This window comes from Lepidochelys olivacea (genome assembly GCF_965140295.1).
Source record: "Lepidochelys olivacea isolate rLepOli2 genome assembly, chromosome: 15".
Lineage (NCBI taxonomy): Eukaryota > Metazoa > Chordata > Testudines > Cheloniidae > Lepidochelys > Lepidochelys olivacea.
The window spans coordinates 22783762-22810694 of record NC_140425.1 but is presented as its reverse complement, the minus strand read 5'-3'; the positions used below and the strand labels follow the sequence as shown (position 1 = coordinate 22810694).

Below are 26933 nucleotides of genomic sequence, written 5' to 3'. Positions count from 1 at the left end.
TTGTCCAATGGACTTTATTTTGCCCCAGGGAGCCATTTACAGAGTCAAAATTATATGAGCTATGATCTTCCCACAGTGTTTTCTCATGAGGAACTGAAGTGCCATGAGAATAAAAATATCAAATGCTTCTTTTAGAGCTGTATCGGCCAGACTCTCCACTGGGCTTAGTTTTAGCTGAGCTCAGCACAGCTGGGGGTCTAGCAGGGAACTGGTTATGGGTCCTTGATTCTCTGGCTATACCTCTGCCCCAGGGCAGGTTTGACCAGCCTGGGAGCTGCTCTAACTTATGCCTGCTGGTAGTGATCCCCAAGAAACCATTCCCCACGTAGGCATGCGAAAGTATCCATATCCCCATTTGTAGATGCAGAAACTGAAACACAATGAGGTAAAGAGGTAAATTTTAAAATCTGGAAGCATAAGCTATACATCCTGAAATGAACCAGCACCCTTATTACAGTGCCCGGGGCAGCAGTTCATGGTGAATGGGGGCTTGGAGTGCCATTAGCTGAAGCTGAGAGCTTGGCCTACAAGTGTGCTTGAGCACTATTGCACATTTCAAACTAGTTTGAGCAACAGCAAAGACACACAAAGACAAGTCTTGCCAGAGCACTGAGTGCGAAGAAGGAATACTAATAATACTGCTGATCAGCTCAACAGCCATTTATATAGTTTAGCTGCCTTCAGTGAATGCCAGGAATTAACACTTGTAACAATTTTATTTCAGGAAAGAAGTAACAATGCTGGAAAAATTTGCAACCATGTGGCACTCAGATGTTAGGCTGGCACCAGTCTGTTAGCTTAGTGATGAATTGGCACCAGGCAAAGCTGAAATTATTTGTCTTTATCACTCTGCTGTTATGTCCATATCATGCTTGGCTGACATTCAGGTTTGCTGACTGAAACACATTTATCATATTGGTTTAAGGTTGAGAAGTAATAACATTTGCTAGAATTTTGTAACGAGTAGGCATTAATAAATAAAAAAACCCTATAAAGATAAGCCAAATATTCTTTAAAGGCCAAATTTCCCCCTTAATTTCATTAGTGGAGTTACATGGATGTAATTAAAGTCAGAACACGGCTAGAATTTGGAACTCGAGCGAGAAAAAAATCTGTTTACCTCTGTAATCGTGTTATTAAAAATAAGGCTGCTATAAATGAAGCCATATATATGGCTTTGTCTGCCTAGATTGGGCATTCTGAATATGCTGGGCAGATATTAACTAATTAATCTTGACAACAACCCTGGAAATTCAGTAAATATTATGAGCCCCCTTCTAAGCAATTTGTCCAAAGCCACGCAGCAAGTCAGTAACAAAGCTAAGATCTCAGGAATTCCTGGCTTTGTAACTCCTTGCTCAGCCTACCAGACCGTACTCTACTGCAGGCTTGGGGCCTGATCCAAGACTCATTGAAGCCAGTGGGAGTCTTTCCATTGACTTCAGTGGGCTTTGGATCAGGCTTATAATGGCTACTACCCTGCCTTTGAGTAGTGATGCAGTGATGGCAGCCAAAGAGATCTTCCACCTAGTTGAAGAGAATTCAAGGTTAGGGTTACCTTGACTTAAGTTTGCTTTTTGCTGGCATAAACCAGAGCGCAAGGCACCCACAGTGGCAAGGCCCCCCTGGGTGTGATTGCAGTAATGCAATATGGTGGCAATCCTTCCTACTGCCTGGAGAGAGCTAGCGCAGCCTGAAAGGTGGGTAGCAGTGGCATGTTGAGGTATGTGTGTTGATGTGGGGAAGCATTTTCTCAGTACCTCTCCTCGGCAGCCTCTGTTGGCAGCACTCCTATTGAAACCCCATACGAAGGCAAGTGGTGGTGGACCTTCCTGCCCCAGTCCACCACCAGGACACAACAGTCCTTGCCAGTTAAGGCAAATCCAGCCCCAAATAATCTGACAGCTTCAAGCACAGGGGGGAGAAAGAGGAGCATAAAATATGCACATGGTGGAAAGTTAAACTGGAGCCTGATAAATCTGATGCTGAAAGAAATTCCTGCTGAGGAGGAGCATGTCTGTCACAAGGAGCTTCTGAGGCAGCAGAAATGAAAAATAATGAGCAAGCCACAGTCCAAAGAAAGCTAAGGCACAATTATTTTATTTTGGGCAGCTCCACTTAGCCTTATCAGCCAGTGGTGCCCTCTGTCAGGTGCCAAGGAACATGCTAGCTGTCTGGCAGTTTTTATTTTTACAATGATCCAACAAATACGCATCATGCCAGGCTATTTGTACCATCTGTCACATAAATGTCATTTTAGCAAAAGGAGGGTGGACACCTGAGGATATCAGTGCTCAGACACCATTTGAAAGGGGAATTGCTGGCTTCTGCAGCAAAATAGGAGCCTTTATGGCCAGGAGATTGGCGCAAGTGTGACACAACAGTTCTCTTTGCGAGTCCTAGAGTATTCGTCTGAATTTTCTCCCAAGTGGTACCTCTCCTTTCACATTCTCTCTGGCATTACTGAGAATCCAAAGGGTGTGGGAGATGAATGTGAAAACACCAGGGCTCTGTGCTGAGTAAATGCTAGTTGATAGTCCAAAGGAAATGGTGCCACATGACATGGTGACACTAAAAAGCAAGTTGACAGAGATTCCTCCATGACACACTTGAAGTTCACATGTGGATTTACATTTCTATTTCATGTGGTTCTGAGCAAAGTGCATATAAAAGCCCTGGCTGCAGATGAATTGCTTTGTTCTCTTTGCCTCTTTAATGTCTTCAGCTTGTCAGAACAAAAAGAAAAGGAATGTCATGTCTTTGTGAAGCTGCACCTGTACCAGGGGCCATTGCCATGGTGTTCCTCCCATACCAGGCTGTGGTCCAATGTACCTATTGCTGGAACTGGCATGGGTGAGCCCAGGCCCACCCCAAGCTGAAAGACCCCTCCCTCAAACGAGGGGGAGGAACCACTGAGCCCAGTCAGCAAATGATTATGGGGGACAAACAATGAGAAAACAAGGACTGAAGTGAAGGTCACAGGGCCAGCAGAAGGGATCCAGTGGGGAACACTGAGCAGAGAATGCTGGAGAGCACCACAGTTTCTCAAAGGGGTCTGAGGAGATAGTGGATGTGACCCAGAGGAGCTCTGTCGGGATGCATGAAGTGACAAGGGACTGGAAGTAGGCCCCAAGGTCACGGAGCGGTCCCCCCGTCGAGCTTCCTCCTCCTCGTATGATGAATGGCCATCTTGCCATTGACAGGAGGAGGTGGATGAGGAGCACTTGCAACACTGTGGGGCCACGTACGGTGCATGCAAATGCAAGGAGGGGTGGGGCGACGTGCAGCAATGACACACCCTACACAGATGTGCACCAAAGACTCCCTTCTGTGGCCCAGTGTAGAGGGCAGACCCATCGGCTACTCTCTAACCAGTCCCACAGCCAGCCCGCAGACAAACCCCTGGAGGCCTGCAGAGCCATCCTACCTAGCCTCTGCTTTCTGCCCATTCCCTGCATAATGCAAACTCAGCATTTTTTACCATTGTAGCATCAGAGAAGGAAACGGGGTTTATCTATAAGTGATGCAAGCAGAAAGGGATTCTGTTTTCTAGTGCCCTCTACTTACATTGTGAGCTTTTTAGGGCATGGACTGTCTTCTTGTTATGTGTTTGTACAGAACCTAGTACAGTGGCGTCCTCCTCCATGACTGAAGCCCCTAGGTGCTACCTCAACACAAATGCAAACAATAATTAACACCACCATCGCTATGCCCACCAGTTTCTGACAGTAGATTACTTATTAGCACAGTTCATTGATTCAGGTTTTAGACCTCAATCTGGCAAAACACTTAAAGCGTGTGTTTAGTTTTAAGCATGTGGGCACTCCTATTGAAATCAATTTAAGCAAACTTAATGTGAAATTATCACCTTGATTTAGGCTCAGAATAAAGCATGGTGGATTATCAACAGCACATCATGGGGTCATTGCTTGCAAATAACCACAGACCCACACATGTACTGTATACTACAGAATTAATTGCATGTAAACAGTCTTTAATTTTTAATGATAGTTGATGATTACATCCAAAGAAAATATTAGAAATCTTCCTTGTGGAAATTCTTTGTAATACCCCTGGAGGAAGGAGTTTGTCACAGGAGTAAAATATCAAGGAGAGTTAAACAAAATGGAGCAAAATCCTTTTGTTATTCAGACATAAAGCAGGGGTAATCCAACTCATCACCTCCACTGAAGTCAGTGGTAAACCAGGGATGAATTTAGCCTAGTCTGCTTCTATAGATCCTTTTTAGGTAACCTGTAGCTGTGAGAAATTGCTTGGTACTTAATCAAAGTAATAATGTTAAAATCCCCAGTAGAAATAGGGTTCAGATGATTAAAGAAGCGTTTTGCGTTTCCGTAACTAACAAATGACTTTGTTTTTCAACCTGACAGTCTGTAGTGCTTGTTCCATAATTCAGAAGGGGGACTCAGTCAGTATGGTTCAGACTATCTGTCAGGAACCACAAAAGCATGTACGAACGGGGAAAAATATGAAGCTCCAGATCCTGCAGTTGGAACTATGTTGGCAGACCCTTGTGTCTATAGGAAAACCTGGGGCACAGAGACCTGGCTGTAGGGATCCAATTGCAAAATCAGAGCCATAACATTCTCTTTGTGAAGGTAAGTGGATGGTTTTATTTTTTTACTGTTACAGGTTGATATAGGTGACGCCAGTTTTAGATGGCATGGGTCGTGGAAGAAGAACGAAGTAATCTTTAAATAAAGTGTGTGTGCGTGCGTGTGTGTGTGTGTGTAAGTAAATGTATGGGTTTGGAACGTTATTTCCTTAAAGCAGATACTGCAGTTTTTACTAATCAAATACCACACTCAAAGGACCTGAGCAGTTACAGTCTAAAATGATAGCCTGTCTTCTCAAACTTTGTAGCAAGCTGAAATTCAAATTATGTGCTGTAATGGGACAATAAGTAATGGGACAATAAAATGGAACTGTCATGGCTTTCTCTCTGATCCCTGGTGTGCTGCAATTAATACTTTTCAGCCAGTTTCTCATTGTTGGGGATGTGAAAATGTCCTAGCTCAGTCATTTTTCCTTTGTGTTGCATATTTGAAAATTAGGTAAGCATTGTCATATTTTTCTCCCTTTTAATGACCAGTGACAGTAGCCAAACAGATCTTTTCAGACAGTTTGGACAAGCCTTACCCATCCAGTGAACAAAGACAAATCTGCCATCTCCCTTGTAGTTGTTCCAGGATTCCTCTATAAACAGATTTTCCCCCCTCTTTAAATGTTATCGTTGGAGATTTGCCATTAAAATGACCCTTGGATGAAAACAAGCCCTTTTCTGAAAATGGCATTGACTCTTAGAGGTGTCTTCTGCATTTTTTCATTTTAGTTGGGATTTCTGTGTATCATGTTTATTAGATCCCAACTTTTATCCACCTACAAGTTCAATGTGGATTTTTAATTATTTTTTTTTAAATCACAGGCATCATTCCTCTACCACACGATTGCAGTTCTGCACTAGCATAACTCCATTCATTTCAATGGGGGCCACTTGCCTATACACCATAAATACCTCATGTAGGGTGACCAGATGTCCCGATTTTATAGGGACAGTCCTGATTTTGGGGTCTTTTTCTCACATAGGCACCAATTACCCGCCACCTCCTGTCCCGATTTTTGACACTTGCTATCTGGTCAGCCTAACCTCATGATCCGTTCTCCTGTATTCTCTGCTTGCAATCATGATTTCCATGGAGTTATATAGAGACAAAACTAGAATAATGCATTGGTGAACTGAGCTTATTTCTCCTTCGAACGTATTTGTTGGTACTCAGATGACGGAGTGAGTGCTTGGCGAGTACTGAATTTCCAGTGGCAGAGGAGAAAGCTCACTGGTTTTTGTTTTTAATTTTTGGAAGGGCAGAAAAACCTAAAAGAACTATAGTGTAGTTCAAGTAAACTCTTCTGAATTAGGAATACTGACTAAAAATGCCTTTTTTATCTGCATACTGAGCAAAATAACACGGGCGTTCTCCACAACAAGGGTGGATGGTCCAAATCAATGCACTGTGTCATTTAGACAATTGTTCTTCTTGCAGACTAAGTTGTCGTCTTCTGGGTCTTCTTCCCAAAAATGTTTTGTAATATTGCGGTTTGATTCCAAACTACTCTGTACTGCATCTCATCATAAGACACTCAGTGGGTGATCTGCCCTACCTCTGGCCCTTATATGTATAATGGTGTATAGAGACAATGAATAAACAGTCAGGGATCAGGGGAAAATTTCTCTGGTGCAGGAGCAGCATGGGGACAGCCTAAGTGACTGTGTGCTGCTTTCCCCTGCTCTCGTCCATAAGCCCTGGTGTATGGGGGCATGCTTGGGTCAGGGCCATAGTACCAAGTGCCATAGGAATTCTGGGCTGCAGTGCAATCCATAAGCAGCTATAGGCAGGCTGTCATAAGTTAGAGCAGATTTGAGACTTTTATAAATTATGTCATGTGACGATTTGGTCTCTGGAGCAGTTGAGAATCCAGAGGCCTCAAAGATGACCTAAATGTACCATTATCCTGACCCCCAAAACTGTGTCTTTTGTGCTGTCTCTCACAGAGGCCATAGGACTGAATCTGCCCTTCAAATTACAATGCACTGCTTGGTGTAAAGGGCAGCGTGAGAGCATCCGTATGTGTGGCTCTCTCTGTGCGGCTGGGTGTGCACTCACAGGCGTAAACACAAATTACAAAGCGGGAGTGTACCACTACAGAGACACTCGTGTCCTGAAATGATTTGTTGCTGTCTTAGAGCAGATACTGTGGAATTACAGTGAAGATAGAAACAGTCTCTGCTACTTTGAGCTAGCATAGCTGTTGGTTTAGCTCAGCTAGTGGGTCACTTTCCTAGAAGCCCAAGGAGCCATGGTTTTGTATTTCTTCTGTCAAACTACATTATTAATTGGCACAGATGCCGGCTCCTCTAAAGATGTACCCAGCAGTGACCACATCTGCTTGTGGTATAGGAACCTGTTGCTCTTGCAGCAGAATTGAGCTCACTTTTACCCCATGACACAAGCTGGGAAACGTAATGTTGCTGCTTTCCATGTTGATATTGCTACATTTTTATTGCTTCCTCCTCCCACAGAAGACTTAAACAGCGAGTGTTCGCAGAGAAACACCACAGTTCTGTTTTCTGTGGGTCTTTATAGGGCTGGCAGAGCTTGGAGAAGGCTAGAATTCTTTCTTTTTCTTTCTTTCTTTCCGTCTGTCATGCAGGGTGGGCCACTGTCAACTCCTGATGGCCCTAAATTCTAGCATGTATGGTTTCTAATTGCTTGTTGTTATTATTTATTATTTATGGATTATCAATTTGTAATGTGGTGGTACTTAGGAGCCTTAGTCATGGACCAGGACCCTATTGTGTGAGGCTCTGTGCAAACACAAAACAAAAAGACAGTCCTTGCCTCAAACATTTTACAGTCTTGATGCATGGTCTCAGCTGTCCTGGTCTCACTAATATTCAGACTTCTGTCTTCTATCTTCCCTCAAGGGAGGTAGTGTGCTCTTATGGTTAAATTAGGAGATTGGGAGTTAAAGAGATTGGGGGGCCAGATTCTGGGCTTTATCCTCCTTTGAAAACTCAGCCTAAGAGTTTTGTGAAAGACACAGCCCTTCTTTCCCCAACCGAATGGTCCCTCACTGAGTTTTCTTCCCCTTGTGGGCCTCTCCCCTGGACTTCCTTGATCTGGCCCTTAATTGTGAAGAAGGAGACGAGGTATCAAGTTTATTCTGCTAGAAGCAGAAAGGGAAGAAGCAATCAGATATATAGCTTCCTGGTCTGTGGGCAAAAGTAGCTCCTTCAGTTTAACAGAGGGTAAATATTATGCTAGATTTACTAGTAAGACCAGACTGGCTGAGAACATTGTAAGCCGTAGGCCTGAAAGAAATAAAGAGAAAAATCAAGAAAGAAGCAAAACAATGTGTGCTACATAACCAGACTTACAAGGATGGGCTTATAAATATCTGCCTCACTGCTCTCCAAACACTATAATAATCTGGTGGTAATATTTCTTTGCAACTTGGCTCCATCCTCCCTACAGCTCTTCCTTACAGCTTCATTTAAACTAAAACCTCTCTATGTGAAAAGTTTAATGTGCAGATTACCTACTGTTTGATGACATCTTTCCCAGAACTCTTTTAAAAGACTACAAGGTCTCTTAAAAATGCTAATTAATAACTCGGCAGAAACCTTTGGAGACGTTAAGATTCGACTTGTCACAGTGAAAACTTTTTTAATAAGCAGCTGTGCAGCTGGGCTGCTGTGAAGAGAATGCTTCTTTAAAACATGACAAGTCCCCTCTGTAGCACTTTATGTTGATCGCTAGGAGACAGCGAGCTAATGGAGAACATGAATTCAAAAGCAGAGCTGCTGGAAACAGCTGCTGTTGAGTGTCCTACTGCATAGTGTGACTCTCAGATGCTCCTTTACTTTATTCGTTTGGTATCTGATAAATTGTGGCTTCATTAAAAGAGAGTCTCTATTGACTCTGTGTGGTGGACTTTTTCTTCTTTAAGTAGAAATTGTACAATGCCTGTGAGTTACATACTTACTTCTCCCCACAAATTTCATTTTGTGCATGTCAAAGACATACTTATGGTCTCAGCAGGTCTATTTCCAAAGGGAGCCTTATAAAGTAAGCTCAGAATGTTAATTTGAAAATTGTAGTCCAAGATCCCTAAGCAAAGTGCTCTGGCAAGCTGAAGGAAATCAGCAATTTGTATTAGTTGGTATTTTGTTACTGTATAAATAAACCCCCCTCTGGATTGAAAGTCAATTTTAGCAACCTTTCTGGAAGCAATCTGAAACATTTGCCTCATCAGCCAGGGCCGGCATTGCAATGTCTCTGAAATACTCTTGCCACCAAAGTTAATTATTCATTCCTTTCTTAATTTGATTAAGATTGCATTTGAGAGATGCATCTGCAATAGGGGCAATTGGTACCTAGTTTTTAACCCAACAGGCAGAAAAAAATGGTTTCACATGACATTTATTTTTGTTGGCACTTATTTAGAGTTGATTTACACCTAGGATGCAGTAGCCAGATTGTCTCTTGGTAGATTACAGTTCAGTTGTACAAATAGGGTCGCAAAATATGTAATTGTATGTGACTTCATGATATTAATGATTCTTTTGAGAACAAAGGTTTTTATAAAGGCTGACCAGAGGGGGCAGTGAAATATAACCTGCTACTGTGTCTGCATTCAGAGCAAGACTATAATTACCATGCCCCTCATTTCTACCAGACAGTCAAGGGAAAAAACAGCCTCATATTTTTATGTACGTACCATATAAAAGCAAAATAAACCCAACCCCGAATCCAACACAAATCTTCCTCTTCTTAAATAATTTGTCTCACCACACAAGGAAAAACACAGGGTGTATTTCATACCAGTAAGTAACATTATAAAATGCAAACCCTAGTTTTGGGTAACATTCTCTACAGATTGCATTGTGCTCAGGGATCTTTTCTTGAGATCTTTAAAATCACTATTTTTTGGGCCTTTTTTTTTAAGTCAGGAACTTGTCTTTAAAAAAAGACACATTGATAATTGGAAAGAAAAAGGACAAAATAGTTTAACAAATCAGCAAATGCCATTGGTTTTGGTGGCTATACTTGTAAAACTGTCAGCTGAAGTCTATAGCATTACAGATGTCTTCAGGATCAAAGCTGACAAAACACGACGCAAGTCTATAAGGTTTGGAAACTCAGCTCTCTGGCACTTTGTCTCTAAAGACAAATATTTTATATTATGAGATTTTTTTAAAAAAAGAATGTTTTAATTTAGTGCTTTAATTTAATTTAGTGTGAAAAATTCTGGCCTGTTTGGTCCCCGTGTACAAAACCAATAAATATCTGGGGAAAAGTCCAAAGAAAACATGGGGATCAACTAATTGTGGGGGACAAAGATTGAGAAAGAAGGGACAGGAGTACAGAGTAAGGCCCAAAACGAGGGATCCAGAAAGGGGCATAGAACAGAGAGTCCTGGACAATGCCCACTGCCCTGAGAGAGAATCTACGGCAGTGGTTCTCAAACTTATCTGATTCTGCCCCCCTTCTTTGTGTCTGTAGGCGTTTACGCCCCTGACCGCCACCCAAGCACATGTGCTGATTAAAAAAACAAACAAACCATGCAATTCTCACTAAATATTAAAAACAGTAAGGCATTGATTCAGACAGAGCCAATGATCCATTGTAATAAGAGCAAGTCTACACTGTAGTTGATGCTTACAACTAAATGCACACACTGCGTCATAGCAAACGGATTCACGTACAGATGGCAACGACTTTGTATAATGATATGCAAACTTAACAGAAATCTGTCAAAATGCACAGCGCCATCTAGAGTCAAAGGCACAGCACCATGTGAGGACCTGCTATGTCTGGAGGAATCAGCTTTGCTAGTTAATTCATTCCTCTGGGTAAAATTTGCTGTGTGCAGTAAGATATTTTTTCTCCCCTAAAGCTCCCCTTCCCCTCTGAATACATTCTGCCCCACACTCCTGTTGAGACCTCTGATCTAGGGAATCAGTGAATGCCAGTTTGACGGCCCTGGAGACTGAATCTTCTGTTTAAGCACAGTGTAATGTGCCCGAGCTCTCACCTGGAGGAGCCAGAGAGGATACTTCATAATTCCACGGCCCATTCAGTCTTTGGACAGTCTGAAGGGATCCCGAACATGATTGCCAGTTAGTGCCATATGTGCTGGTGGTTTCTGTGATCTGGCACTTGTCTGTTGGGAACTAGATTTATATCAACAAATTAATTTTGTAACAATTTTTTAGCCACCCTTAGCTGGATTTGAACCAGTAACACAGAGGTGAAAGATATATTCTGTCCCATCATAGAATTATAGAAATGTAGGGCTGGAAGGCACCTCAAGAGGTCATTTAGTCCATTCCCCTTATGCTAAGGCAGGGTTAAATATACCTAGACCATCCCTGACAGATGCTTGTCTATCCTGTTCTTTAAAAACTCTAATGATAGGAATTCCACAACCTCGCTAGGTAACCAGTACCAGGTTTAACTATCCTTATAGCTAGAAAGTTTTTTTCCCTCTAATAGCCAAATTAAATCTCCCTTGCTGCAAGCTAAGCTGAATACTTCTTTTCTGACCCTCAGTGGACCTGAAGAACAATTGTTCTTCCTCTTCTTTACAACAGACTTTATATATTTTGTCCCATCCCCCTTAAGCGTCTCTTCTGTGACTAAACATGCCAATTCTTTCAACCTTTTCCCATAAGTTATGTTTTCTAAATATATCTTAATATTAACAACAATTATAACTTGCATTGGGTAATATTTTTGATTAGTGAGTAAAATTGTATTCGTTTTTTCATTATCATCATCATGATAAAGATAAGAGAATAAATGTTGTGCCTTAGGATTTCCAGGTTAGTTTTGTCCTTACAAGTCTCTGGAGTCATCTAGTCCCCTGAAACTTAGAGATAATTTTTTTACAGCCATGCAATGACTTTTCTTTCTTATGAGTAAATAACTGGGAAAAAATATCAGCAGAAAATAGATGCATTCAATAGATGGATACAGCTATGAAACTGTTGAGTGTTTTTGCTATAGAGTTATGGGCATTTTCAGGGAGAAAGCTGTCAACATGGGGAAAAAAAAGATGGAAGATCATCTGGACATTGAGCTTTTGTTTTGAGAGTCTGTAAAGAGTGCCACTAGGAAACATCTGTATTTTATGTATTTATGATTACTAACACCCAAGGCTATATCAACTTTCAACTTTCTACAGAGCGTTACACTGTATGAAAATGACCCATACAGTCAGAGAAGTCATGAAGCAAAATCCGTCACAAGCAAGGAAAAATTCTTTGGTGAAATGGAACAATCCTGAGCCTTGGTCTCATCAGAATTCTTCACAGATTGCTCAGGGTTGCCCTTGATGCTCTTTAATCTTCTTTCCTCTAGTTAGCTTCTTTGGAATGAAAAAGAAAGCCTTATGGTACAATATAATCTAGCTGCATCATTAATGGAACAGATGGTCATTTTTGTCTTGGACTACAAAATTGTATAGCTAGGTATCTGTCCTTTTTGGCAAGGTTACTTGCTTGAATTTCATGTTATACAATAAGCGATATTAAAAATCTGAAAAATCCACAAAAACATGACGAGGGGACAAATTTAAATGAAATCAGTGTATTAGGAATGATACTCTGTTTCCCCTCACCCTCAGGAAACTGTTTCTTTGTAACTCATGGTGCATGGTCATTTGTGGTTCCAGGTCCCCTTTTAAAAAAATATGTATGTTATGTTTCATAATGAGATCTATGTCTGGTTGGAACGTGTCATTGAGATAACAGCAGGTATGTGCGAGAAGGCAGGAAAGAGCTGGTGCTTGAAATATGGCATATCTACTCTCCCGCACTATTTTCTATGGCTATTCCAGTCTTCTGGAATAAGGCCCTGAGCCCCAGAGATCATCCCAGGCCTTCCTATAGCATTGCATCCCACTCCCTGGAATTCACGTGGTAAAGAGCTTTTCTGTGTAATACCCATGCCCATTGATCACTATTGTTACTAGTTGGCATGTAAACTTCTCTGTGTCTGTCTCTGATCTGATGGTTTAGTTTGTTTGTTTGAATGATAGCAGCCCACACATTTTTTCCAGCATATCCATGTGGCTGAAGGAGTATATTAATGGAAGATTGAGTACCAGAGCTTTGCCAGAGGCAGATCATTACAAGACAGAGCTGGGGATTTATTAAGGGCCTAAGAGGCTGAGTACTTTCAACTCTCCATGGCTTCAGTGAGCTGAGGGTACTTGCCACCTCACAGAACTGGGCCCTAAATGAACCATTTTAGGTTTTAATGTATTCCTCACATCAACCGTTGTTGTGGACAGTAGTTTTCTTTTCATTCCTTGTTCTGAGGAATATAGGTTCAAGCCTGGAAATTCTAGATGCATGGAGCTCTCCTTGCCTTTAATAGGACTGAGAGGTGTTGGGTGATTTGGAGTGTATACGTCATCTTAATTCATTACTGTGGATAATTTCTGAGACTCATAAATTAGAGATGGAAAAGGCTTGTTAGGTAATTCTTGTTTATCTTTAACTTAACAAGAGTGAAAAAACTGAAGGCTTTGCCTTTATAAAAAAATAAAATAAAATAACCTATGTTTACTTACTTCCACTAGGTGGATCCTCTGGCTCTCATATATTGACTCCCCAGACATGATAATAAGAGGCTACCTTTCAGTTACAGCCCTTATCTGCATTCCTTAATGCAAATAGTATCCCATGGTAGTGTAAATTTCAATCACTGGTGAGCAACTGTGACCTCTGGGGTGGGCATTTTCTGGCAATTGGTGTCTCGCTGGAGGTATGGAGAGCCCAAAGCAGAGCTCTTAACCACTAGGAAATGTTGAGCCCAGTGGTCCTGTTTATCCAGTTGAAACTTACACGGTAAAATCCTAGCTCCCACAAAGCCTATGGACCAGCAGGTGCCCCATAACAAAAGACATGAATGTCCTAGCAATCAGGGGATATGGTCTGTATGTTTTGTGCATGTACATCCCTGATCCAGAAACATCTCCTAAACTTTGCCCACCTCCCCCACAAATTATTCGTATTGCAGGAGTAATCTGAGGGGGATGGCACACAAGGGGGCACAGTTGGGATGTTTTTGTAGGGTTAATGTGCACTCCTCTCTGTGGTCCAACATTTTGACTCCATATTTGGAGCTAACCAAGTCAGTGGCAAGAAATGTGTCTTGTCTCTGGCTGAAAGAGAAAATACGAAAAGGCCATATCACATTTCCTGGGGACTGTAGTATCATAGCAACGGTTGTCTGTCTCACTCCTGTGCTGCTGTATCATTTAATGCTTCACAGCCTTTCCTCAAGGGTGGAATCCATGCCACTGGAAAAATTACTGCCCATGAATTGGTACAGTTGTTGGATAATTACAGTACAAAAAATGTATATCTACAAAATACACCATTATTGACTCTATTTAGAGTGAACGGTTGCTTCTGCATAAGAATACGGGATTTTATCTCCCCCTTCCCCCCCCAAGGACTTTTAATGGAAAGCTAATTATTAAAGCTGGTGAGAAATTTTTTCTCAAAATGCTTTTTGTTGGAAAATGCTAATTTGTTGAAACTGAAACCCTTCATGATGAAGGATTGGTTTCCACAAATTTCCCACATCAAAAAAATTATGCCAAAAAAGTGTCAAGATTATTAAAACATCCTAATTTTATTAAAACATCCCTATTTCTACATTTTTCAAGTGACAAATTCACTTTTTTTGGTTTGAAACAACCTTTTGTTTAGAAATATAAATTAATTTGTTAGTTTTTTAAAAAGTGAAAAGGCCGTAATTGAAATGAAATGTTTTGAATTATCTAAACAAAACATTTTGTTTGACCGGATCTAGATGTGGAGTTTATGACTTTTAAACTGATTTAGGATGGGGAATTTTTTATTTTTAATTCTTGCAGGATGGGAAAATGGTCCCCTGCCCAACTATCCTTTACTATATGTTAATAGTGCCTGGCTCCCTTAACTAGATGTGGCTTTTCTTGTCACTTTTCCTCCAAACTGAGGACTTTACATGGAAAATGAGAACACTGTTCCTGAATAATTTATGATCAACAGCAGAAACAGAGACTTTGTTCTACCCTAGCACTTGTGTTGGCAAAACTTTTGTTGGTCACAGGGGGTGTGAAAAAACACACCCCAACCTACATAAGTTTCACCAACTAAAGCACTGGTGTGGACAGCGCTGTCAGTGGGAGATTCTCTCCTGCTGACATAGCTACTGCCACTCATTGGGGGTGGTTTAATTATCCCGGCGGGAGAGCTCTCTCCTGTCGGCATAGCGCAGCTGAAGCAATACAGATTTGCCGCTGTAAGGTCCGTAGTGTAGACATAGCCAGAGTCCCTGCCCTGAGGAACTAGAGAATATCCATGTCACAGAATGCATCACCTTAATGATCACCCTGATTAACATGGAGAGGCCAAGGATTCAGTGCTTATGGAAATTGAATTCCTTCTTTGCCCCTACAGAAGGTCAGAGTTGAGGGTGATGTGAGATGTTCACATTTCTGCTGCCCATGCTTTAGCTTGTTCTGTGATTCTGTGCAGGACTTCATATCACTAGTGTCAATCTGGCTTCTTTAATGGGCACTACAAATACGACACATAAAAAAGATTACAGTATTGTTTGGAAACCACCTGTAAGCAGCCATGATTTACTGGCTGCCTTGGTTTGTCAGGTCTCACTATTGCGGAGCACTGACAGCATTTATACGATGTAAGTTATTGCAGTGTGAGAGCATTTGCAAAGTGTCATAAAAGTTTTAAAAAAGCTAAACAACCCTTGCCTTTGCTTGTACAGCCTGGATAAACTGCTTTCTATTGCGTTATCTAATCTCAGGGTTGACACTATCACAGCAATGTAGATTAAACCGAACCTCTTCTGAGGAAATACAGTCGTAGGAAATATAAGAGAGGAACCAAAATGACACAGAAATCTGAGAGCCCATGGTGTTTGACTTTAGGTTCAGATAGTTCAATACATTTCTCTTGCTAGAACTTGCTGATATAGGGAAGTGTGCACTGGGGTGGAGCTACAGTCTAAGGAAGAACAAAGCCACATTACCTGAATTACCACATAGAGTGGGCAGACCTTCACCAGAATATATGGTTCTCTAGCATACTAAATCAATTAATAGATTACATTTTTGTTTTCCCTTTTTGCACAGCTGACTCCTCAACACCAGATGGTGCTGTCATCCATCACTTACATCGGCTGCTCCCTGTCCATCTTCTGTTTGACTATCACTCTGGTCACGTTTGCTATACTGTCGTGAGTAATTTTAACTGTATACCTGCTGAGCAAATATCACCCTAAAAGTCTGGCAGTTTAATGCAAACATTTTCATTTCAGACCACCGAACTGGATATTTTCAGGTGTTCAAAGGTTATTAATTCCCTAAGCCCCTTTAATTAGATTCTACACATAAATTTGTAACGGTTGGTTGTTCCTCAGTTTAATTTCCCAGAATGGGAAAGTCTTTAAATAGCAACTTACATCCTTGTAATATATATCTCGTTTTGCTCTGGTTTTAGAATTTGAAAAGAGGGTTTGAGGCTGGTATCAGGGCTGATACTGAGGTCGATGGGAGTTTAGCCTGAGTAAGGACTGCAGGACTGGGACTTCACGTTTGCCTTTATGTTCATCCGAAGCAAGGCTGTATAAAGAGGCATGACAGGATGCAGGGGCAATGCTTCCTTCTTGTCGCTCATCCTCTTGTGCTGCAGGCATTTGGGAAGGGGTTATTAGAACGGCCACCGAAAGCTCAGGGAGAAGAGACTGCTGTGGCAAAAACTCTCACGGTGAAACACTGCACCTTCTGAGGTCAAGTTGAGTTTTGCAGTTGCCTTCAATGGGGCCAGGGTAAGGAATGGTGGAAGCTCCCTAAAAGTCAGGGGGCCACCAGCGCCTGAACCATGGCCCTACTCCTTGTGCCGCCCCTTCTCCCTGAGCCCCCACCTTTGTGCTGCACCTTCCCCCGAGGCCCCACTCGTGCGCCACCTCTTTCCCCCAAGACTCTGCCCCCCTACCCCCCTGTTTGCTTCTCTCTGTCCCGTCCCCTCCCCGCCATCACTCGCCCTTATGGCTGCTTTTAAAAGTGATGGGGCCATGGCCCCCGCGTTTTCCGCGGCCCCGGCGAGTTTAAGTGTGATGGAAGTGCTGCAAAGGACTTCTGCTGGCCCCACTGCATGGGGATGAATTTCACAGCAGGCTAGGAAGAGATTTTAATTTTTGGTTACGATGTTCTTTGCTTTCAGTCCGCTGTGAATACATCGTTGCTTGCTGCTGCCTTATTTCTGTGGAGACGCTTCCCCACTCTTACTAAAGGCAACTTTATGGTGGTAACAATGTAATTGTTAATCAGCTTCTCTCCAGGATGCTGAGACAGCTCGCTAGTGACCTGTTTGGGGACTGATGCAGAGCCTTGCGTGGTCCTTTGCACAGGGGTGAATTCCACCCATTATTTTTTCAAAGAGCTTCGTCATCTAGACGTAGGGAAATGCGTAGTCACTCTTTTTCCAGCTGGATTTGCCTGCTCTACCATGTTTCTTTCATAGTTTAAGTGGCTGCCACTAACTTGTACCTAAAATTAGGTTGAGTCAATCTTATACTAAGCCCAAAAAATTATCCAAGAGACTTCTCAAAGCAATTTCTGAGTTGTGTTACTTGAGCCTTGACTTAGACAGTGAACAAAATACAATGGGCAGCACACTGCAGTATAGAGACCAAAAACCAAGGTGATGAAAATGATAATAGGATGCACTCAGAAAGGACCCACATCATGCCAGCCAATTTGTTTACCACAGTGAGAATTCAGACAGAGAGTGAGACTTCCAGGGATGGATACAGAATATAATTTGGGGAGGTAGCAATTAATGCTGCATTTCCATATTCATAGATAAGTCACCCACCTGTAGATACTAGCACAATGCAGTATTATAAAAATATGGAAATGATGGGATTGATTCTCCACTCACTCACTTTGGTGTAACTCCTTTGACTTCACTGGAGTTATTCCTGGTTTACATCTGTGTAAGTGAGATGAAAATCAAGCCCAGTGTAGTTAATTGTGAAGAGCGGTAAGATGATTTGGCTATGAAAGATACCAGATACAACCACATTAACACAGAAACTAATTGTTAAAAATGAAAATGGATTAAAATGCCATTTACATATTTAAAGAAAACCCCAACATCCCCAAATTGCTTGTTACTCTTCTGAAGAATCTATAGCCTAGACCCTGATCTCAAGTTTTATTGCCTAAAAGATGGTCTAGATAATACTTAGTCCTGCCATGAGTGCAGGGACCTGGACTAGACGACCTCTCAAGGTCCCTTCCAGTCCTATGATTCTATGTAGAACTTTAGAATTGACGCTGAAATATAAAATACTCAGTAGACTATAATCCTACATTGGCAGATAGGAATGGGCAAGATGATGGAATAAATCTTTCCTATCTCTAATTTATATGAATTTGGCGTATATTTTTCACACAGAACTGAAACAATTATATCACATCATCCTACCTTTGTTTTCAAGCTCTTACTCTACCTCTGCTGGCCTCGTTTTCAAACAGTCCCTTAGTAGGACAAACAAATCCAACAAACCAAGTGAAATTCACTCCAGTGCTTGTGCTAAAGCCCTCTGCACAACTTCAGCCTCCTGTTAGTAATGTGAAAGCCCTTTAGTGGTCTCTCTGCACTGGAAGACTTTTGCCATCCAGCTCTTGAGACAGTTAGGAGGATGAAATAGACATTTATCATTGATTGTTATTTGTATAACAACAGTATCAACTGAAGTCCGGGCCCACTGTGCTCGGTGCTGTACAAACACACAGTAAGATACAGTCCTTGCCCCAAAGAGCTTACAATCTAAATAGATAAGGCAAAGGACGGGAAGGGAAACAGAGGCACAGAGAGAGGCAGTGACTTGCCCAAGGTCACACACCAAATCAGTGGCAGAGCTGGGAACAGAATCCTTGTCCATTGAGCCCAGTCCAGGGCCTTAGCCACTAGACCAACTGCCTCCTAATCATTCAAGGGCTTATCTGTTCACTCAAGTGTAATTTCTGAGCATCCTGTTAAGAGGACCAGGTTTAGAAGCTGGATTATATGAGGCGTTTATTGCCCTACAGCAACAACAAAACACTAGCTGTCATGTTTGTTTAGTTTGTTCCAACACTGTGATATTCCTTCTAAGTCTCCTGGTCTGAGAGGCCATGCATGGACGCACTGTTCCCAGCTGGAGCTCTGAGGCACTATGATAATATAACACATGGAAACACCAGTTTCCAAAGGGCTCCAAAGGCTACATGTGTGTTCTTGGGCAGTCAGCACCTTTGCTAGTGGGAGATCTACTCCATGGATCCCTCGCTGCTTCTGACTGTGAGAGCAGAACAGCGGATGGAAGAAGGTTTGGGAAGAAAAGGAGCTATGTTACTTCATACAGCTCCCAGGAAGACACCAGGGCTGTGGAGCCTATAGGGAAACGGGAAACATCAGAAGACTTAAAAGAAGAGCTTGGACACAGCTTATAGTCACAAGGCTGAGTTACACCATTCATACATAGCATTTCTTTGAAACCATGCCATGTCACTTAAAATAATTTGATTAGTTTTTACTGGAGGACAGGACCTCATTGGACAACTGAAGGGAAATGTTGCAAACTAGTTTTAAATGGCTGTGAGCTAAGCAGAGTGGAATCTGTTGAGTTCTTAGCTTCTGTACACACTGGCAACAGATGGCCAGTGTCTAAGAGTGCTGCAGCCTTACTTGCTTTCTGGATTGGTGATGCTTCAGTTTATGTCTACATGAAGTTCATAACTAGAAAGACACTGGCACTGTGCAACGCTACGTGTCTTTGAATTACTTGTAGGACATAGATAGACAGACCTCTATGTCTCTTCAATAAACCCTTGATATTCTAAATGGGTGTTGGCTAAAACGATGACAAAAAAAGCCAACACGACAAAAAAGCTGTACTTGTTTTCCACCTAGCCTGTGTCATTGTGTCATCTGGTGGCAGGCATTATATGATGTATCATCATGAGCAGTTGGCAATGCGGCAAGATGTGTAGGAAAGATGGAAGTGCCTATCTTTGTGTACGGACAGTACTATCATTCATGATGCCAAACATCCAGCCCAGTTACTGAAAGGGTTAAAACTGATAGATAGGGACTGGCAGGCATTGGATTAAATAAGAAAATCTGCTGTCCCTAAATCTTCTTCTCTTTTTAGAATCAAATTATGTTGAGGATCTGAAATATTCAGACAAGTGGAGGTTTTTCACTTCCTGGTTGTGGCTGGGAAACGAAGCAAGAGTGCCAGAAAACTTTTAAGAAAGTGTGTTGTTCTCTTAGGATTTTCAGCCTGCTTTTCTAGAGCTAAGAGAGAAAGGTTCAGACTTTTTGTATTGTGTTAATGCCCAGGTGACATCACCAGGGTCAGGGCCCCACTGAGCTAGGTATTGCACAGATGCACAGAAAGATACAGTGCCCGCCCTGCCCCGAAGCTGGCAATCTTATCCAAGTCAAACCTAAATCTGAGCCTTTTTAGGGTCACTCATTCCTACTGAAATAGGCATAAAATGCTTGTGTTGAATACAAGTTAAAATCAAGCTGTGATGTCATTTGGGCTGGATTCTGCAAGATGTGGAGGGTCTTCTGCAAGGTGCTGATCTGCCTCTGTGCCCACTGACATCCTTCAGTGCTCAGCACCTTGCAGGATCGGGCTCTTTATTAATACTCTTCCACCCATTACTAGTAGAGCTACTTAATGTGCACCTCGATCCTTTTGGTTTGTTCAGTGTTGTGTCAGCATATTGGGGAACCTGATTAAACACAGCTTAATCCTGAAGGAAGAAAGGACTCAAAACCGCATCATAAAAAATAACCCCATGCAAATAAATCATAAATGTATTACTGCTTCTTGGAATATTGTTTTACTCATAAGCCTTTCCTCCTTCACCCAGATCTGTCAGCACCATGCGTAATCAACGCTACCACATCCACGCCAACCTGTCCTTTGCCATCCTGGTGGCTCAGATCCTGCTTCTCATCAGCTTTCAATTCAGCCCTGGAATGGTAAGTATTTAAAAGCACATTTTGCCTTTTTTTTTTTTTTTGGCAAGTCACCTCCATGGACGTAAATATAGCATGCCAAGAGCAAGATTGTGTGTATTACAACCTTTCTCTTATTTTAAACACACCTCTAAGCCAAATATCCTAACCCACAGCACAAGACAAAGCAAGTTAAAGGCTTTTATACCCCCAAACTATTTTATCTCTGCATCCGTCCGTGCTTGGCATTTGAAAAATAAAAACAGAGATGCTGATCATCAAATGTATGAAACTATTTCTATTCTGTTCCATTCTACCTAGATTCTCATACTGCCCTCATCACCATAGTGTCCAAACACCTTAGTGCATTAATTAATCTAACTAACATCTATCACGTTTGGTTCATCCTTTCTCTCCAGGGAGGAAATTGCATGTGCTGTAGCATTTTGTATAGGTAGGATTTTTTCCCAGTATGTGCATATTGCATTAGACAAGGAAAATTGAAGAAGTGCCCCTTGCATTTTGAGTGGAAAGAGTTGAGGTTTCTGGTGGTCCTAGTTCCTGTGGCAGTTAAGTTCTTCAGTCTTGGACTAGCTCCTGAGAAAGCTCTGTCTCCTGCACAGATGAGCTTTACTTGTGTGGCAGAAAGTTCTGTTGTGCTAAGGAACATAATTGTTGACCACAGTCCTTATCCTGGAGTTTTAGATGATTTTTTGGCTGTCATGGCCTTAGGCAATTTGAGCAAATTGAAGATAAGGACCAAGACCTTAAACTTGATTCAGTATTCTATGGAAAACCAGTGCAGAGAGTGAAGACAGGTTTGATGTGCTTGGGATAGCCATGCTGCTGAAGAGACGCGCTGCAGGGTTCTGCACTGGCTGGAGTTTCCTAAGGGCTGATGGCTCCTTGCCCCAGGTATAAGCATTGTTGTAGTTCAGGTGGAAGGTGATGAAGGTGTGCATAACCAAAGCCAGGTCATCGTCTACCAATATGGGACAGAGTTTCTTAGCCAGGCAGAGATGGTAGAGAGCATTACTTGAGGGTGCTGCTTTGTGAGTATGGACTGAATTGACCAATTGTAGGTGTGTACCTGTTTTCAGGAAGGGACCGCTCCCACCTTGAAGTTCTTATAAGACTTTGAAAGCAATGTACTAACTTTTCATTTAAAACTATGGGCCATATTGAACTCTGAGATGTACTGGTCTTCAGTCTATGGACACATCCTGCAGATGAAAAGTTCCTTGCTCCAAGCAGCTGCAGGATCAGGACTGATACCATTTGTTAGACCAGAATAATAGGGATGTGCCAAGTTACCCACAACAGATGTAATGAGCAAATAGATCTGGCTTCCCACCAGAGGAAGAACATGTAATTTGTTACCATTGATGTACTTGTGTTTGTGGCTTTTATTAAAAAAAGCTATTTAAAATTAACACAGGATCCTAAGATGTAAATTCCCTCCTGCATCAGGAGAAAACAACATCTTATTTTTAGATAATGTTCCACAGCACTTCAGATTTTTAATAGAACAAAACTTGGCTGCTTTGGAGATCAGCGGCTGTACCATACTGCTTTTGACAACCAACATGCAGGTTCTTATTCATCTGTCATTCTTTCTGTTTTCAGTACAAGCACATATGAGAGTTGTGTGCTTTTCATTCGGGCAACACAAAACATAGGTAAATTTGTATTCAAATCAACTGGCATCCTGTGGGCTTCTGGTAAGTTGTTAATATCTGGCATTTACAGAGTTTTCATCTGAGGATCTAAAAGCACTTTGTAAAACTGGGTATCCTTATTTTCATTTTACAGAAGAGTGATCTCAAACACAGAGAGGACAAAAAGTAGTAGAAGATCACCCAGTGAATCAATAGCAGAGCCAGGAATAGAATATAGGGAATCCTGATTTCTAATATCATACCATCTGGAGTCATCATAGAATCTCAGCGTTGGAAGGGACCTCAGAGGTCATCTAGTCCAACCCCCTGCTCAAAGCAGGACCAATCCCCAATTTTTAGCTGAGATCCCTAAATGGCCCCCTCAAGGATTGAACTCAGAACCCTGGGTTTAGCAGGCCAAATGCTCAAACCACTAAGCTATCCCTCCCCCCGTGGGAGGGAGGGAAGGAAGGAAGCATAGTCCATGGGCTATACTTTTCTCACTAGTGGTCCATGCTGCCCTTCTCTCACCACATCTGCCAATATGGCCCTGTGTTTCTCATGTCTTGGCACCCTTGCTTTAGATGATGATGATTTTCAGGAGCAGTGTCATTTGTGGAGCCATGGCATTTGTCTTTCCACCCATGTGTCAGCCCCTGACGTGCACAGCTCAGGGGTGAAGGTTGACATAAAAACATGAAAGAAAAATGAACAATTCACCCCAAATTTCCTATCAGCTGAAACCTTAGCAGGTCCTGAGTGAACATGATAAGGTGCTGGGGAGAAAATGACAGCGAATGGTTTAACTTTAGATGGAAAATAAAATGCAGACTGCAGAAAACAGCAACAGTGATACAATCTGAAATAGAAAACAAGGGAAGTCTCACACTAAAATAATGCTCAATAGATCAGGAAGGCTGCTAAAACTTCACCTAGAGGACAGTCTTGGGGGAAATAAAATACATATAGGGAATAAAACAACATTGACAAAAAAGATGATCTCATTGTCATGGTCTCTCTCTTGCAATTTCCACTGATACAGGGTTTTGAACAAAAGCCCTTTGGCTCCTCACCTGCTCTCCCCACCTAGTCTTTTAAAATGCTAAGAATTCTCAGTTGCCTTTCTGGTGAAGGCTCCTTCTTTATGGGTGGCTGTTGCCAAAGCTGACCATGTTCACCAAGCTCTTGGCCTCTTATGGTACTGTGGCCCTGTCTGCACGCATACGCGGATCGTTTAATTAAACCTCTTTAGTTAAGCTTATTCAGTGAAACCGATGCAAACTCCTGTGTAGACACTAATTTCATTTTAAGAGTTCTGTATTTCAATTTAGCTTAAACCTTCTCCAAGTTGACTTGAGCTAAACTGAACTAAGCCTGCTTTAAACCAGAATTAGAACAATGCTGGTTTAACTGAACTGCTTTAATATCACCCCTTAAGTAAAGTGGAGCAACTCTGCCTACAGACAGTCTCTAAGCGGAAGCTCTGTAGGTGCAGGAGGAAATTTGCATCCTATGGCTTTGATTCTCCAATGCTCTGGGCTTTGTGCCGTCATTTAAATGGGCATGAAGTGCTTCCAAATCAGAAGGGTAGTACTGTACACTCACTTTGCCCTGATGTAAACATAATCTAGGGCAAGGGAGAAATCAGCCTGTCAAACTGTTACTCAAGTTTACTTTCCTTTTCTCCTTTGTATTTTTAGCTTCAGGTATTCCCAGCACACCTATTTTAGTTAGTCAGGGCTCTAGATAGTGGGAAATTAAAGGTGCGAATTGATGTGAACCAATTTCAAGATAATTCCTTTCTTCCTTCCAACGCCTACAACAATTTTTTTCAACATTTATTTAATTTCCCCTTTTGTGAGTCTAGAAGGGGCAGTCGGCGCCTACGATCTAATGGATGAGCTATAGTAATGGGGTCTTATTCTTTTTCTTCATCCAGCTCATACAATTAAAATAGCAATTAAGAATAATCAATTTTAAAATTAATAACAGCAGAATATGCAGTAAGTAAAAACTTTCAAGTACACGGTATGTTATTCCATGCACAAATATCAGCCATTTTCATTCTGTCACCCAGATTATATTTATTTTATATTAAGAAAGCAACAAAGCAAGGAAAAAAGTCTCCCTAAGAGAGCACAGTGTGCTTGTCTCCTCTATAGATGGCTGCAGCCAAGCACAAAATGGCCACTGCCTCCACAACAGTTAGGGGTCTTTTCTCCATTTAAAAGTACAGGAAACAGCATGTCATATATACCATATGAATTAAGGCCTGGATTTGTTCCTGGTTTTGCCATTTACTTTCTCTGAGACCTGAGCCAATGTATGTAGCCTCTCTGGGCTTCAGTTTCCCCACCAGTAAAATAAGGATAATTATATGTATGCATCATTACAAAGATCTTTAAGAGCTATGGATGAAAAGCTCCTTGTAAGTATTAACTACATGATTATTATTGTTTTCGTTTGTTGCTGTGTTTGGATGGAAGATCCTTGGTGTTACAATTCATCCTTCTTATTATTCATGTGTCCTTGAAAGCTTTTACTTACTGAGTATTCTGCGGTTACTAATTTTAAAACTGATTACCTTTAATTGCTATTTTAATTGCATGGGCTGGAGGATACTGCACAAGAGAGAGAGAATTTACTCTCGGTGCTGTGGTTTGCTTCATCTTCTCTTTCTGCTAGAGATGGGCCTATCTAGTTAAGGCAAAAAATTTTCTATAAATCCTATATGCAACACAATGGTGTCTCTCACCCTTCAAATCCAAGAAGCTGGGACAGGATATTAGGGGAATCACCCAAAATTGCCCTGTTCTGTTCATTCCTTTTGAAACATCTGGCACTGGCCACTGTCAGAAGACAAAAAGAAAAGGAGTACTTGTGGCACCTTAGAGACTAACCAATTTATCTGAGCATAAGCTTTCGTGAGCTACAGCTCACGAAAGCTTATGCTCAAATAAATTGGTTAGTCTCTAAGGTGCCACAAGTACTCCTTTTCTTTTTGCGAATACAGACTAACACGGCTGTTACTCTGAAACCTGTCAGAAGACAGGATACTGCGATAGATGGACCATTGGTTTGAATATTTTTATGTTCTTATATTTTCAAATAAAGTGTCAGTTAGGTCCATGTAGCCAAACTAAGTACAGCAAAGGCCTGGGAGTGGCATTATGTCAACAGATGACGCAGCAATACCTGAAATTACCACTGCCCTTGGATTTTATTCAGGATCTCTCTAACCCACCATGGAATCTGGGTGCTTCAGTTAGATACCAAAGAGAGCTGCATGTAGCCCAGTGTTTGTGCCAATCAAGCAGATCTCAGTTACATTACTTGTCCATTTGCCATTTCTACTACATTAATTTCGTAGGGTGGGCACAAGTTTAGTCAATTCCATTATAACCATAAAACAGAGGAACTCTTTCCCTTAAATGTATTTAGCTCCTTGTAGAAAATTTAATCCCTAAGATTTAAACAATAGGGATAGAGTGGCATTATATGTTCTAGAGCTCTCAGTACAGAATTAATCCTAAAGTCACCTGGGCCATTTTCTTAGAGATGATAACTTCCGCACATACCATATTTTCTCCTACTGACAGGCACATCAAGCATCTTTGCCATCCAAACAGTGGCAGCCAGAGTGGATTTTTAAAACAAATTAAAAATTTATGTTTTCACATGCTACAAAAAAAAAAAAAAAGAAGCAGCATCCAGCAGCATCCAGAGACCTGCATGTTTGTAAGGCAGAAGCACATGTATTTACACAAAATAAAATGAAGTCTACAGTGACCTAGAGGCAGTAAAGAGCCTTATGTTTTACTGGCAAAACCCAGTGTGTATCAACAATTGTTTGAAGTTCTGCAGGTGGCATATTGAGCTGTTTTTCACTCTGTGCTCCTCTGAGCAGTACTGAACCACAGACACAGGAAAGAAAGGATAAAGCGAGTCCACAAGACGAGGAAAAAACAACTACCTTTACTTAGGCTACCGTCCTACGGGCATCTACCTAAACTGAAGATCAAATGAGGAGTATAGCAGTATATAGAAACAGCACATTTTCATGGTGGTGGGTTTTTTGGTTGTTTTTCTTTGGTACTGTAACAAAACTGCCACTCAAGTTAGAAGCACCATCACAAGCTGGATTCAGACAAGTTGCCCAAACGAACCTGTATTCATACTGCAGCCATGGATTGCGTCAGTCTTAATTTCCTTTGCTTCCACATTGGTTTTGCTTCGCTCAGCCACTTGCTGTTTCTGACACATCTGGTTGGCTGGGCAGCAAATGGATAGCTCACATTTTACAGATCTAGCCTCTATTGTAGGTTGGTTTTCTGTTGCATTTATTTTCTTTTGGGGGTGGGGGCAGCTTTCTTGTGTAAATCAGGTAGAATTTAAATGGACTCCATGTTATTGTTTGGCCTCTGATATTATGATAAAGAACTTAACCAGGATATTTTTTGTAGGTTTCATCAATGAACAGATCCAGTTGTGGTCCAATGTCACCAAAACATTTCAGAATTCCTTATGTATTAGTGGTATTGTTTGTTTGTATACCGATTTGGGTGTCTTGAAAGAATAGTGGGTCAGACACCAATCTCACACCCGTTAAATTCACCGTTATTTTGTTGCAGTCAGTGGAGTTT

General features: G+C 41.6%; 1 protein-coding gene and 1 long non-coding RNA gene across 4 annotated transcripts in view; one reads left to right on the top strand and one right to left on the bottom strand.

The window, feature by feature from the left end:
- Positions 1-26933, top strand: part of ADGRD1 (adhesion G protein-coupled receptor D1) — a 242164-nt gene that overhangs the window by 142877 nt on the left and 72354 nt on the right. For all 3 annotated transcript variants that reach the window (XM_084649372.1, XM_084649371.1, XM_084649373.1), the window contains 2 exons: positions 15742-15845; positions 20545-20656. In XM_084649372.1, coding sequence (XP_084505498.1) covers positions 15742-15845; positions 20545-20656 — 216 coding nt within the window. The remainder of the gene's footprint in view (positions 1-15741; positions 15846-20544; positions 20657-26933) is intronic.
- The window catches only part of LOC311531722, a 39394-nt gene continuing 14556 nt past the window's right edge, over positions 2096-26933 (bottom strand). The window contains exons 4-5 of the long non-coding RNA XR_014714267.1: positions 10618-10756; positions 2096-7891 (exon numbers count right to left, since the gene is read on the bottom strand). This is a non-coding gene — a long non-coding RNA (uncharacterized lncRNA). The remainder of the gene's footprint in view (positions 7892-10617; positions 10757-26933) is intronic.